General features: G+C 43.1%; 1 protein-coding gene across 1 annotated transcript in view; it reads right to left on the bottom strand.

The window, feature by feature from the left end:
• arap3 (ArfGAP with RhoGAP domain, ankyrin repeat and PH domain 3) overlaps positions 1-14,629 on the bottom strand; it is a 35,900-nt gene that overhangs the window by 6,711 nt on the left and 14,560 nt on the right. Inside the window, exons 5-23 of the mRNA XM_023295723.3 lie at positions 14,206-14,288; positions 13,943-14,010; positions 13,572-13,811; positions 12,191-12,260; positions 11,889-12,009; positions 10,393-10,577; positions 9,831-9,937; positions 9,216-9,415; positions 7,767-7,852; positions 6,520-6,702; positions 3,644-3,782; positions 3,449-3,553; positions 3,091-3,247; positions 2,898-3,000; positions 2,372-2,570; positions 1,749-1,812; positions 1,507-1,670; positions 1,048-1,260; positions 79-184 (exon numbers count right to left, since the gene is read on the bottom strand). Of these exons, the coding sequence (XP_023151491.2) occupies positions 79-184; positions 1,048-1,260; positions 1,507-1,670; positions 1,749-1,812; positions 2,372-2,570; positions 2,898-3,000; positions 3,091-3,247; positions 3,449-3,553; positions 3,644-3,782; positions 6,520-6,702; positions 7,767-7,852; positions 9,216-9,415; positions 9,831-9,937; positions 10,393-10,577; positions 11,889-12,009; positions 12,191-12,260; positions 13,572-13,811; positions 13,943-14,010; positions 14,206-14,288 (2,593 nt within the window). The remainder of the gene's footprint in view (positions 1-78; positions 185-1,047; positions 1,261-1,506; positions 1,671-1,748; positions 1,813-2,371; positions 2,571-2,897; positions 3,001-3,090; positions 3,248-3,448; positions 3,554-3,643; positions 3,783-6,519; positions 6,703-7,766; positions 7,853-9,215; positions 9,416-9,830; positions 9,938-10,392; positions 10,578-11,888; positions 12,010-12,190; positions 12,261-13,571; positions 13,812-13,942; positions 14,011-14,205; positions 14,289-14,629) is intronic.

Below are 14,629 nucleotides of genomic sequence, written 5' to 3' on the forward strand. Positions count from 1 at the left end.
TACACCTCGGCTGTTATTGATGGTGCTGTTACTGTAAATACTGTTGTTACTTCTGTGGCTGCTGTGGGCAGAGCTCACCTGTACAGGTGACTAATGAGAGCAGCCAGGGTAGTCCTGTTCACTCGAGGAAGACTCCGGATGATTTCTTTATAGCGGTCTAACCTCAGACGCTTCTGAGAGATTTCTAAACATAAACAATGAACTGGGTCATTAAAGAAAACAGCTTGTAAGACGCACCAGTCAACAGTACAAAATACAAACAAAGTACCAGCTAAAGGTATAAAGTACAAACATACTATCAGTTAAAAGAACAAAAAACTCACAAAGTATCAATTACCAATAAAAAACACTAAAAAAGTACCAACTAGTGTAAAATAGGAACATGACCCAGACCTTGATCTGGACCAGGATGTAACCCATACCCGGACCTGGACCTAGATTTGGACAATAACAAGTACCTGATCCATGACCCTGGACAAGAACCTAAACCAGGACCTGTACTTAGACAAAGAACTGGATGAGGATCAGAACCAGGATCACTACATGGAACTGGACAAGGACAATGACCAGAACCTGAACCAGAAACATGGTCTGGACCTGAACCAGGAAATGGCCCTGGACCAGGGTCTGAACTTGAAACAGTACCAGTAACATAGCCTGGATCTGGATCTGGAGATGGATGAGAACCAGGACCAGAACCAGTACCTGGATCAAAATCATGGCCTCGACCTGAAGCAGGATAAAAACATGTACAAAAGCTTGATCCAGAAACCAAATCCGGGCCAGAAACATGGTCTGAACCTGAACCAGAACCAGGACTAGTATCTGAACCAAAGGAAGAAATGCAATGGCAGTGATGTTCCACAGTCAAGGACACTGCAGTCTCTTGGTTTGGGTTTACAGGCCAATGATTTGGAACACTTTTATCTGCTGCCGTGAAAACTTGTATTACAACAAAAACACAGAGACACCCTCAAACAGAAACTGAAGTCTGGACCAGAACCATAACAGCAGAGGCTCTCGTCTCTAGAACTGAAGTGAACTTACTGGCAGCCTCCTGCCACAGCGGGTGGAGGTCAGCCATGAAGATAGGGTCATCGATCTCTCTAAAGAACCTCTTCAGAACGTCAGTCACATCCTCGATGAAGTGGTCTCCGATCCGTAATTTGACGTTTCGGGCATCTTTACGAAACTCTTCCATCAACAGCTTGATCCTGGATTTGGCCCCGTTTTTTCTGTAGATCCCCTCGTGGCCCAGACCTGCAGAGAAACAGAACCATGAACTTGTAAAGATTATCATGTGGTTGTTTAACAAACTAAACATGGTCCTATTGCAGCAGCAGTTATCGTTCCTGGTTTAAGGTTAGTTTGATTAGAACTGTAACTGCAGGTTCTCAAACATGGTGCTGTGAAGTTCTTGACCAATCAGCAGCACTTCTGACATAAATAAATTGACTCTGTGTAACCAGAATTCAGAGGAGTCCTTCTCATGCCCCTTGTCCTTACCGTACTGCGTGATGAAAGCGATGCAGCTGTCCACGATGATGGGGATGTCATTTCTGCTCAACTGCTGCTCTCTCAGGGTGTTTCCTTTTCCGCCAGCCGCCCGCTGGATGTCCGAGTACCACAGAGAGAAATCTGTCCGGCCGACGCCCTGCAGGTGGAGAGTCCTAACAGGGAGAAGAGAGACAGTGAAGAAAACACCAAAAACCAGGACCAAGAAACTCCGCAATAACTATTCCCCTCACCTCCCCTTTTCAACCAACACCAGGATGTCTTTCTTCTCCTGGTTCTCAACCTCAGAGGTGATACCTTCGACACAAACACAGACAATTTGAGCTGAACAGCCTCACACAATCAGTCAGACATGGCATCTGTGGACCAAGATTCGAGTCATGGCCAGGACCAGGACCAGGGCCAATAACAGAATGAAAATTTGGACAAGGACCAGGACCATGGCTGGGACTTGGGCCGTAACTGACCAAGGACCAAGGCCAGGGCCATGGCCAGGATCAGAACCAGGGACCAGGAATGTGACAAGGACCAGGAATGGGACCACGAGCAGGGCCAGGACGCCAGGATGCGGGATTAGGACTAAAATCATGGCCAGTACAGGGCCTTGGTCTTGACCAGCACCAGTTCCACAACTGGGACCAGGACCAACCTAGGTTCAGACAAGTGCAAAGGCAAGTGCAAGCACCAGGGCCAGGTGCAGGGCCAAGGCTTAGATCAGGACTAGGACTATTACCAGAACCCATGTCCAGGACTAGGACCACAACTATGATAAGGGCAATTTCCAGGGCCAAGGTCAAGACCAGGACCAGAAACTTGGGACTAAGACTATGACTATGATGATGATGAGGACACTGACTCAGCTCCTGCAGGCGGTTCAAGTTGATGATGTCCTCTGCAGCTCCGTCGGTTTGAGGGCAGATGAAAAGGTTGGACTTCTGCAGGACAAAATAAGCCTCCTTCCATTGCTGAGGGTCTAGCATGGCCCGGTACCGCAGGAGGCCGACTCGTTCAAACTCCCGGGTCAGCAGGCAGTGACAGCTGAGTGGCGTTGTAGCCTGAACCAAACGACAACATGAAGGTTAAACATCACATAAGAAGGGAGAACTGCCATCACATTTTAGAAACCAAACAGTCGATGGATTAATCAAGAGAATAATCCTCAAATGAATCAATATTGGCGATACAAAGTAAGAAAAATTCTGGGAATAAAGTTTGATCATTTTTAATATCTCAAAACTAAAGAGTAATATTTTATAATATTTTCTGGTAAAATCATAATTTTGCAAGAACAAAAGCTTTGATAAAATGTCTTCTTGTTTGATTTGATTTGAGTTTGATGGAAACACTGTTCTCAGTGAGGCAGCAGTGGAAGTGGGTCAGACCTTTCCGATGGCTTTGGTCCAGCTGTGAAGGGCGTCGGCTGTTTCCAAACCAAACTGATAAAGTTTCGCTGAAGTCAGATACAACTCGAAAGTGTAACGAAACCTGAGAGACAGAAGAGAAACATGTTTTCATACCAACAAAGATCTGACTAAGTCCATCATCAGATTTAAATCATTCAGGCATGTGAAAGACCTGTCGATGAATCCGTTGTTGGAGTTGGAGGAGTCTGGTCGACTGACTCCCAGACACACAATGTCTTTAACGTTGATCTGCATGCATGGATCAGCTGATCGGTCTGACTCGTAGAGCAGCAGAGACTGATCTACCGAGCACCAGAACTTCTGAAAGTCTGACACAAGACCAGAGGACACATTCAGTATCTTCAGGCTGCTCACATTATATCCACTTAAAAATATAAAATTCCTTTTGGACAAATTAGTAAATAGAGTTCTAGGGTTTGTTTTGCAGCCTACTTCATGACATAGAAAACTCAAAAGACTTGCTAACAGGCTAGTTTATAGTTTAGCCCAAGGGACTCCAGTCCTCCTACCTTCCCGGGTTTTTCTGGACAGTGTTCCTCTGTTGACAGAGCCGGACTTGTAGAGGTAACCCGAGTGGAGAACAGGCTGCATGATCTCGTCGTACACGCTGGGATCTGATGAATGGTCACAGAACATTCATCAGAAAATACACAAAGGTTTGATAAACTGGAGGATGTTTGAAAAAGCCACAGTAGGGTCCTGACCTGAACTGGGGCAGCAGTCCAGAAGGGGGGGCTGCTGGCAGCCGCTGGAGGCATCAGAGAGGCGAGCTGACTCCGCCTCTGAGAAAATCTGGGTTACAGTTTTCAGAAGAGTCTGTTCAGAGACAGCCGAGCACAAGACCTGACACAAAAGACAGAGACACAATATTAGTAATGAAATAAAAGCCCTTTTTAGACAGGAGACCTTGACTATTACTGTTTCATCAGTGACGCAGTCTGCCATTAGTGTCTCTTTGAGGTCATTTTGTGTCTTTTTAGTGGTGTTTTGTGTCTTCTTGCATCATTTTGTGTCATATTTGATCTCTCTCTTGTGTTTGTTGTTTACTACAGTGTGTAATGGTTGTTTTAATGAAAACCACGACAAATACACACAAAACCACCACAAAGACAAAAATGAACCACAAACCACAGCATTGTCCCTGTTGTTTCATGTTGTGTTCGAACATCTCTGCAGTGAACCAGTGGCTGTGAGCTTTCAGGTTTTCAGTTTTCAGTCCTGCTTCATGCCTGCAGCAGGTTTATCTTCTCTCAGATTTTTATGTTTCATATACCAATCAGGTCACTTAAAGTCCTGCTGACGCACTCTGGAAAAGTTTTGGGTCACTTAAAGTACAGGTTTAAACTGATCCTCAACAATGCAGGAGGTCGTTTGAGGTTCTGACTGCTGAGGAGAAATGAAGCAGGTCGGGTTTAATGTGGATGATCAGCAGATGATTGGATATTGATTGACAGCAGTGATTCTGTCATGTAAAGCAAAGCTGCTTCTTTGAAAGTGAGCAGAACAGAAACTGCAGTGTGTTTCTGACCTCAGGTCAGCTTTGATGTCTTCATATTTCGCTGCTCGTTTGTTTCTGCAGAAAAACTCTGACTGTAGTTTTGACAGCAGAGAAGGTATAAATCCACTGTAACCTTGGTTACAAGCTTGTGACAGTGCGAACCATGGAAAGGTATCAGTGATAGTGAAAGCCTCTCTGTATTTGGAGGGATGAGTGCTTGACTAGGCTAGAGCAGAGTTTACTTTCTGCTGCTAGCCTAATTCTGCACTCATCACAGACTACACCGAGCATGTTACCGCAGTAACATGCTTCATGGGCATACAGGCACCAGCAGAGAGATTTCAACATGACTGGAGGAAAGTTTCCTCAACTGCTGTTTAGCTGACTGAGAAGTCTGCACTCAGCAGGGACCCATAGGGTACGCTAGCTTACGAACCCGCAAGCTATACGCTGGTAAATAATCACAGTCATAATTCATGCCTTTTTTTTCTCAAAGTACGCCGGCTCGACCTGGGTAGAACAGAGTTTTTTATTGTGTTCCTGTGGTTAGCCGACATCATGTCTGCACTCAGCATAAGCTCCACTGATCATGTAAACTCACAAAGCTATAAGGAATACATTTGTATAGGGAATCACAGCCGCAGGAGCTGGAGAGTCTGCTGGTCAGGTTCTGGGGATTGTCAGGCAGGAGAAGGGCAGTTTGAGGACCCTTGGGCCTTAGTAGCTGCACTACCTTCTCTAACTTGTTGGTGATTATCATGCCTCTAAAAAGCCTCTAGTCAAGGCCTCTAGCAAACCACCAGATACCTAACGCACAGTGGCAACGTTCCTGTGGCTTCAGTAAACAGTCCCAGTCTCCCTGCTGGGGCTGGGATAGCCAAATGTGGCATCTAGCAACCCAACAATATGCTAATACTCTGCATTCTCTCTACAAATGGAGGAGAGGTGTGAAGGGGCATGCAGAGCTTCATCACCATACTCAAACCCCCCAGAACCTTCCAGCATCTGACAATACAAGCCATGAAGGTGAAGTGACACAGTGGGCTCCAGTGTGAGTCAACTGGGCCTGCATAGCCATAGCTCTGTTTCGCCTTGCAAGCAAGCCATCCAGAACCCTACAATCCCTGTCAGTGCAGGTGGATGTGCCCAGAATGTAGCTGCTGGTGCATTAAATTGCTGGTGTGGGGGTGCACCTCTCTCCGGATAATAGTGCATGTTGGTAACCCAAACACCTGCGATGGTCATCCTTCAAAGCATGGCAACTTCGCAACCCACACAAAAATGTCCCTGGTGGCTTGTCAGAATTGAAAAACCACACTATCTCACAGTTGCACTTTTTCAGGGGGCAGGGACTGGCGACAACACAGAGGTGCTCACTTCCTTGTTTACAACCAACTCTATATGGAATCAGTTAGCTTCATGCTAAGTTAACTTTGTGGAGAAAGCCAAGGAGGTCATATGGTACTCAGAAAGCAGAGATCGTCTGTTAAAGGGAAGGAGAGCCAGAGAGGAGACATCCGCTGTTCGCTGATGTGAAAGTCAGCACCCAACATAGACTTCCACCGAGTGTGTTAGCTGCACCACAGCAGTACACTAGTATTGGGGATCACAGCTGAAATGATTGCCGGATACCAAAGAGACCAAAAGAAATTTTATGGGCTCAGATGAAGTCCAGCACATTTGGTGTGAACCTGACCGGGACTACCGCAGTCAATGCATAGTCCTGACAGTGAAGCACAGAGGTAGAGTCTGATTATTTGAGGCTGGATGAGTGTAACAGGTGTTGGTGAGAGAATGTCAGTAATTAAAAAGTGGACTGACTTTTGCTGCATTGAGTTCCTACTGTAGAACCTGTATACTAAATACAGTAAATCTAAAAAGGCAGTTTGTAATGTGACATCAAAGCAAATACTCTACTATCCTTCTTAGAAGTAATCTGATTATCGTGAGGGGATACAGGTTAGAATCATTTGATATTTAAGTGATGTTATAGGGTCGTAGTCCTGTAGTTTTCTGTAATAAAAACAATGAAATAACAGTAGGAGCTGCCCCCTGTGGTTCTGGAAAAAGCATCAGTCAGACCTTAAGCAGCTCCTCCTGGCTGCAGAACGTTGGGTGGGGGAGCCGGTATCGACCCTCTCGGTACTTCTGGGTGATGAACTCCCTCCTCTGCTCGGGCGAAGCGTCGCAGTCCAGATCCTCCGAAGGAGACAGACGAGCCGCCCAGAAGTCATTGGCCCGGTCATTTCCCAGCATAATGAACAGCTGCTCCACACAAACAAACAAACATGTAAATAAGCAAAACACAGAACTACACACAACTGCCTCTAGGCGTTGCATGAAAAACAGAAACCAAAGACTATATACTGAGCCTCCACATGTTCACCCAGCTGCTGAACAAATATTCACATTTAAAGGTTTCTTTAAATAACTAGAGGAGAGCAGCTAGTTTAGGTCAAATCTAGTAAAGTTTCTGCAGGTTCACAGGCTGCAGGTCATTCTAAACATTTTGTGCAAATTTGCATCATTTTACGCAGTTTTCAAGTTATTATGGACATTTTTAAAGTAATTTTTGCCAAATAATTAGGTAATTCTGGATAGTTTTCAAGTTATTTTGTACAAAGTTGAGTCATTTTGTTCATTTTTTTAGACAGTATTGACAGCTTGAGTCATATTGGATAATTTTCAAGTAATTATGACCATTGTTTTGAGTCATTTTGAACAATTTTCAAGTAATTTTGGACAATTTTCAACTCATGTTGGACAATTTTTGAGCCATTACAGACAGATTTAGAGCCATTTGGGACAATTTTGAGTATTTTTGGACAAGTTTGAATCATTACAAACAAGTTTCAGTCTTTCTGCAGATGCAACAGCTTTGATGTCAAGTCAAAGTGACCAAAACAAACAGTAGTTACTGAACAAAACTGCAGTTCTCTGTAGGAAAACAATGGGGAGAACTTCAAGTTGCTGATGGTGATGTTCAAGAGGAGAAGACTACTGCTGGACGAGGACACTGAGAGACCAAGAAACATGTTGTCCACTCTGACTTTAACCAGTCATATTCTCCTCTGAAAAAAGGCCCTGAAAGAGATTCTACAGGGATGATTCCTGAGGGAAGTTCTACAGGTACAGTTCCTAAAAGAGGTTCTGCAGGAATGGTTCCTGTGGACTTCTTTAGATCCAGTCAGAGCATAAAGCAGCAGAATAAAACCAGGCTGAAGGTAGAACATGAGCTGTAACATCATATGGCCACCAGTGGGAGCTGCTCCCTCAGAACAGGTACATCGATGTAGTGGAAGAAGCAGGTGAATAGGAGCTGTTCTCACCTGGACGATCTCATTGCTCCATACACTGGTGTCCAGTTTCAGACTCTGAACTTTAGAGACCATCGTCCCCAGACCTCTGTGCTGCCCTGCACACAGACACACAACACAGACACACAAACAACACAAGCACACGCAGACACACAACACAGACAAACAGCACATAAACAGGTTGTTCCATCAGATGAGTTTCACTTTAGTTTCATTTCAGTTTATTTATATTTATATAGTACCACTCTACAACTTATATCAACCTTAAGGCACTTAACAGAGGTTCTAGAGTTAATTTAGGAGCTTTTGGAGGTTCTACAGCTTGTATAGAAAGTTCTAGAGTTCAGTTAGTTGGTTGTAGAGTCCATATGTGCGGTTTAGATGGTTCTAGAGTTAATTTAGGAGGTTCAGGTGGTTCTAAAGTTTTGTTTTTTTTTAACAAAGTTCGAGATATCATTAAGGAGGTTCTACAGTTCATTTAAGAGGTTTATGTGATTGTAGAGTTCATTTAGGTGGTTCTAAAGCTAATTCTTTCTTTGAGCTTCTATAGCTCTTGTAGGAGGTTCTAGAGGTCATTTGGTGCTTAAGGTGGCCGTGAACTTAATTTACTTGGTTCTAGAGCTCATATGGGAGGCTATACAATTCATGAAGTTGGTTTTGAAGTTCATATATGAGCTTGTAGAGCTCATGTAAGAGGTTCTAGCATTCATTTCAGAGATTCCAGAGTTCATTTAGCTGCTTAAGTTAGTTCTAGAGTAAATTTCAGTGGTTCTAGAGCCTATATATGAGGTTCTAGAGTTTATCTAGTTGGTTCTTGAGTTTATTTATGAACTTTTACAGTTCATTTGTCACAACATTTGTTCTGAAGTGTTTAGAAAATACTCTGCTGTTCTACTTAGCAGTAATCTAATTACTGTGAGGTGATACCTCAAAATCATTTGGTATTTAGGTGATATTGCACCGGGCTGCAGTCGTTGCTTGCTGGTTGTTGTGTTAACTGTACAGTTAACTGTAGAACCACCTACTCCGCCAAAATGAACTCTGGAACCACCTAAATGAATGACAGAAGTTCCTTTTAAAGCTCCCAGAAGCTCATAAATGAACAGTAGAACCAACTAAATGAACTGTAGAACCTCCTATATGAGCTCAAGAACCAACTAAATGAACTGTAGAACAACCTTAAGTGCCTTAATGAAGCCAGGACCTCCAACATGCGCTCTAAAAGGTCAGAAATAAACTTCAGGACCAGTTAGATAAACTGTGCCACCTCCTAAATGAGTTTTGAAGCTGATAAATTAGTTGCAGAACCAAATAGACCTAATTGAATGATGAGCAGTTAACAGATCAGATCAACATGAAATCAAAGGAAAATCCAGTTTAAAGAAAGAAAAACATGTTGGATAAAATCTTGTTGGCAAAGCTCAGCTAGGGTCTCTTGAAATTCCTGGCAGAAAGTTGTACCTGCACAGTTCTTGCAGATGACGACACACAGATTGATGGAGGCCCAGTCGGGGTTCAGTGCCTTGCAGTCGGCACACATCCTGTTGGATCGGTTGGACCAGATCTTCTCGGCTACCTCGTAATCTGACAGCGTCTCTGCGATGGACTCCTGCAGTGCCTCCATCCAGTCCCGCTTCTCACGTTCTGACTCTGCTGTGAAGCTGAGGAGGTAGAACAGAGGTTGTATTTAGATCTGCTGGTTCCACAGTTCACTTTAAAACATTTAAGAAGCAACCACTGACTTTCTACTAAAAACCAACAGGAGCTGAGCTGAGAGTTGCAGGGAATTAGCTGTAAGCTGATTTAACCACCAGCTCTAATGGCAAAGGGAGGCAGACAGGACGGACACTTTGTTTCGAGGTTCATCTACAGACCACAGAGCTAAAGGTTTCTATTGTAGGAGAACACATGTTCTAAAAATGTAACAGATTGTTCAGCCATTCAGTCTCAGAGTGTGATGGTTCAACCCAAACATTTTCTTTAAATGGCTGTTAAAACACATCTGTTTTCACTGTTAAAAACATTTTATTTTTTCTAGCTACAACATGAAGAGAAAAATTCAGCAATCGTTCCGACCTGAAGGTTTTGTACAGAGTAATGAGGTCAAAACTCTTGTGTTTTCCATCTCGTATCGTCGCTCCTCGAGCTTCAATTATCGTGATACCGATTCCATTTCGAAAACACTGCAGAGAGAAAAACACACGAAGACAATTTATCCCAACAGCAGCCTGCTTCAATATATAGCAGTTATTCAGTGATTCTTCAGAAGACTTTATGCTTCTTTTAAGAACCTGATTATTCATTGGATGATTCCTTACATTATATAGTTCTCTAAAGGTTCTTCATTGTTATTTTGGTGCCAGGTAAGAGCGTGAAATCAGAGCTGATACCATTATAGCTAACCTGGAGGAATCATTTGGTCAATAAAACATAATGGACAAATGGTTCTTAGAAAGGAAATTTCTTCAAGAAAGAGTGGTCTTGAAAGAAACGCTAAAAGGATCCTAAAATAATCTCTTTTTGCTAAAGTTCTTTGGAGAGCAATTAACGGAGCCTTGACATCTCGGCGTTGTCACCTGTCAGTGTTCACCTATCAGTGTTCTTACCTGTCAGTGTACCCACCTGTTGGCAGTCTTACCTGCTCGTTCTTGTGAAGCCAGATCTGGTCTGTGTTGATGGCGGCGTAAACTTTGGATTTGGTTCCCTTAAGTTCAAGGAATCCATGTTTCTGGCAGTGAGATCCAGGACCAAAGCGCCGCCTCCCAAAAACCATCTGGTCTCTCACGTGTTCCTGCAGCGTAGACACCCAGCGCCGCCTCAGCACTGACACACAGGAGACACACAGCCGCCAATCACAGCACTGCCACAGCAACAGCAGTAGCATCAGCTAATCAGCCAATCAGTTCACTGTAATTCACCTTCATCACTGTCGAAGTGTCACACTGCTGATATAGCCACAAAGTTTATCAGTATTTTGCACAAACATTGACCGTATTCCTTCTCACTGAGACCTCAACGTAATAATGCTAACATTTTACTAACAAAATGTCCAAAACTAAAGAGAGAACTGTCAGTTCCACACAGTATACAACAGTAGAGAGTAAACCGCGGTGTAGTATCGTCTAAATATCAAATCATTCTAGACTGCATTTGCCTACAATAATCAGATTTCTTCTATCTATGAGGATTTTATATTGAAACATGAGCGGACAGAGACCAGAGATAAGAAAATGCAAGAAGCTGTTCAGCATGCGTCTGTGTACACATAAAGTGCTTTTTACTGCTTTACAACATTGAATCATGGTCCTTTCAATATCTATTTTTTAACAAGAATTTAATTTTAAAAAAAAGACATTTTCTTACCAAATATGAAAGGTATCTACAAGAAATGTCACTTATTATAAAACGTACAATATAAAATGAGTGCTTCAATAAGTATTTAACCCCCTTTAAAGCATCTCACCTAATTCAGTGCAGCCGGTTAGTGCTAGATGTCACAGAATTAGTGAAATGGAGATCATCTGAGTTCCCAGTGATTGTAGTATAAAGACACCTGTATCTGGAAGGTCCAGTCACTGGTGAATCAGTACTCCTGGATATAACCACACCAATTTAAAAATGAATGCAGCAAAGCATAGAGAAACTCTGGGGGACAAACTGATGCAGTCTGCAGAAAAACTGCCATTTGGGAAAAGATTAGTTTTATAGCAAGATAATGAGCCCAAGCATACACCATATATACACTACCATTCAAAAGTTTGGGGTCACTTAGAAATGTCCTTATTTTTGAAAGAAAAGTTTTTTTTTCAATGAAGATAACATTAAATAAATGATAAATCCAGTGTAGACATTGTTAATGTGGTAAATGACTGTTCTAGCTGGAAACGGTTGATTTTTAATGGAATATCTCCATAGGGGTACAGAGAACATTTCCAGCAACCATCACTCCTGTGTTCTAATGCTACATTGTGTTAGTTAATGGTGTTGAAAGGCTAAATGATGATTAGAAAACCCTTGTGCAGTTATGTTAGCACATGGATAAAAGTGTGAGTTTTCATGGAAAACATGGAATTGTTCGGGTGACCCCAAACTTTTGAACGGCAGTGTATATACATACATGCATATATATTTTACCTTCACTGTCAGTTCTGAACACAAAGATCCGCTGACTCGTCACTATTTCAAACTTGTTGTCTTTGGAGGGGCGGGTCATCTGGATGGCAGCCAATGGGATCACTCCTTTAGGGTAGACATCCTGACAAAACACAGGTGGAACAAATCAGATGTCTGTGTTTGATCATCAGATGTTCTAACTCACTGTATACAAAAATACAGTAAAATTCTAAAAGAAAAAAAAGAATATCATAAAACTACTGATATTTTTAGCTTTTCATTTATATTTTTTACACATGAGGACGATAAAGTCCTCTACACACCTTCTCACTGCCAAAGTACATCAAGTTTTTGCCATCAAACTTGACGTAGCGTTTCTGGAAAACATAGTTCCTGAAAAATAAAAACATACATAAGACCCAGTTAAATGATCACTAGTACACCAGTTGAGACACCTGAATGGTGAAACATCACATTTATGACATCTACTGTACCTGATTGCTATCCAGCATCCAACAGCAATAAGTGCAGCTCTGTGTTGATACCACTTAAACATCAAATGATTCTAACCTGGATCTCTTCACAGTAGTCAGGTGAGGAAGAACAGCAGAGTATTGCTTTCATGTCACACTACAAGCTACCTGGATCTTTTTCTATCTTTGCCAAGTCTTACAGTCAGATTTTTCAGTCATCTAGCAGTTCTTCTCCGTGTGGAGCCATGATGCAGACAGACACAGCTCACAGGTCCAATACTGAGAAAATTCTGCTGTTCACAGTTCGTTCATGAACCATAATCATGCAGTCAGGCTGACTGGGAATGGAAGATGGCCTCAGTTTAGTTTCAGTAACCACAACTTTTCAGACTTTGTGTCAGTGATCCAAGGTGGACTCACTTTGGTTTGGTTGAGACCTTTATACTAAAGAAAAATGTAATGATGAAAACCAAAGCGTGAACTTTAGAGAAATCACAGAAAAATGTTTTCAGGAGAGAATGAAAAGGAAGGACAAACACACCGAGTGGAAGAAGAAGAAGAGGAAGAGGAGAAGGTGATGAGGCAGAGGCAGCTCCTGAGAAGGGAGGAGACACAGGGAGGAGCAGAGAGGAGGAGACACAGCAGGACAGCCAGTGCTGGCCTCCGAGTCCTGACCAACACACAGAGGAAAGCCTGTGAATTCAGTCAGGTCTGAGCAGCTGTATGAATTAGTCACACATATAACACATCACTGTTTAACCTGCCATATAAATCCAGTGCAATCCGGGTCTAACAAGCTATATAAATCAAACATACCCCTGGTCAAACTAGCGGTAAAAAATAAAACGTGCTCCGGTCTAATCAGGTGCATAAGTCAAATGCACCTCTGGTCTAGGCAGCTTTGTTAAACAAACGCACCCCTGGTCAAACTAGCTGTGAAAATCAAACACACCCCTGGTCTAAGCAGCTGTGTGAATCGATCACACCTCTGGTCTAAGCAGCTTTGTAATCAAACATATCCCTGGTCTAACCGAATGTATAAATCAAATGCACCCCTGGTCTAATTAGATATATAAATCAAATGCACCCCTGGACTAACCAGCTGTGAAAATCAAACACACCTCTAGTCTAAGCAGCTGTATAAATGAAATGCACCCCTAATCTAAATGGCTGTGTAAAACAAACACAGCCATGCACCTCTGGTCTAAGCAGCTGTATAAATCAAACGCACCCCTGTGGAGACAGCTTGTCCAGCCAGCCGCTGATGATGGGCGGTGCTCTCTCGGTCAGGGAGGTATAGCTGGCATAGGGGGAGATGGTCAGGTCTTCATCGGCCTCTAAGGGGAAGGTGTGGGGGGGCAGGGAGAGGCAGTGTGGGGCAGGTGGAGCTTCTCCAACGGTGCTGTAACCCTGAGAGTCTCCAGAGTGAAGAACCTGAGACAAACGCTTCGTCCACAAGAACCGGTGACAACTGCGAACAAGTAGGAGCCAAACTTTATTAACACAGCAGAACAGACAGCTAGACCAAATGACGAAGACCTAAAGGGAACCTGGATCCAGATCCACGCTATAGTCCAGGTGCAAACGAAGCAACAATCTTACCCATGATCCTCTGCAGGTTTCTCCTCGTCTCTCCTCGCCTCTCGTCCCTCCACTCTGCTTCTTTCACTCTGCAGGACAGAGCATCAAAGCAAAACATGCATGCCATGTGACAGATTTCTGGCATATCAGTGGGAGGTTGGTGGCAGGCTAGTGGAAGGTTAGTCACAGATTTGGCAGTGTTAGCTGCAGTCTGTGAGCAGATTGGTGGCTGATATATTCAGGTGAGGGGCAGCGGAAGGGTAGGAGGAGCTGCAGTGTCTCACCTCACTGCTTTGTGGGCGTCCTCTAGCTTGGAAGACCGTCTCACAGTATGGACTGATCTCATCCTCGGGGTCGTCTGTCGAAGCTGCTGAACACAACAGAAGCTGCTGTACCATGGAAGCTAACGTTACCTGGCCTGTCTGTTAAATCACAGCTGTCAGCAGTTCCTGTCAAGTAGCACAATTCTAACTTGTCCATCTTTTTGTTTTATGCTACTTTGTACTCTGGGAAAATAGTAAAGGGTCTGCACTTAGAATTCACAAAATTATCAAAATCCATAAAGTTAATGTAATTAAGTATAAATAACTCGGATACTAAAGTTAGAAAGTATCAACAACATGGATATTAACATTCGAAAGTTTCATAAACCTTGATATTAACATTGAAAAGTATCAATAACCTGAATATTAACATAAAAAGTGTAAA

This window comes from Amphiprion ocellaris, chromosome 13, assembly GCF_022539595.1.
Source record: "Amphiprion ocellaris isolate individual 3 ecotype Okinawa chromosome 13, ASM2253959v1, whole genome shotgun sequence".
In the NCBI taxonomy this organism is placed as follows: Eukaryota; Metazoa; Chordata; class Actinopteri; family Pomacentridae; genus Amphiprion; species Amphiprion ocellaris.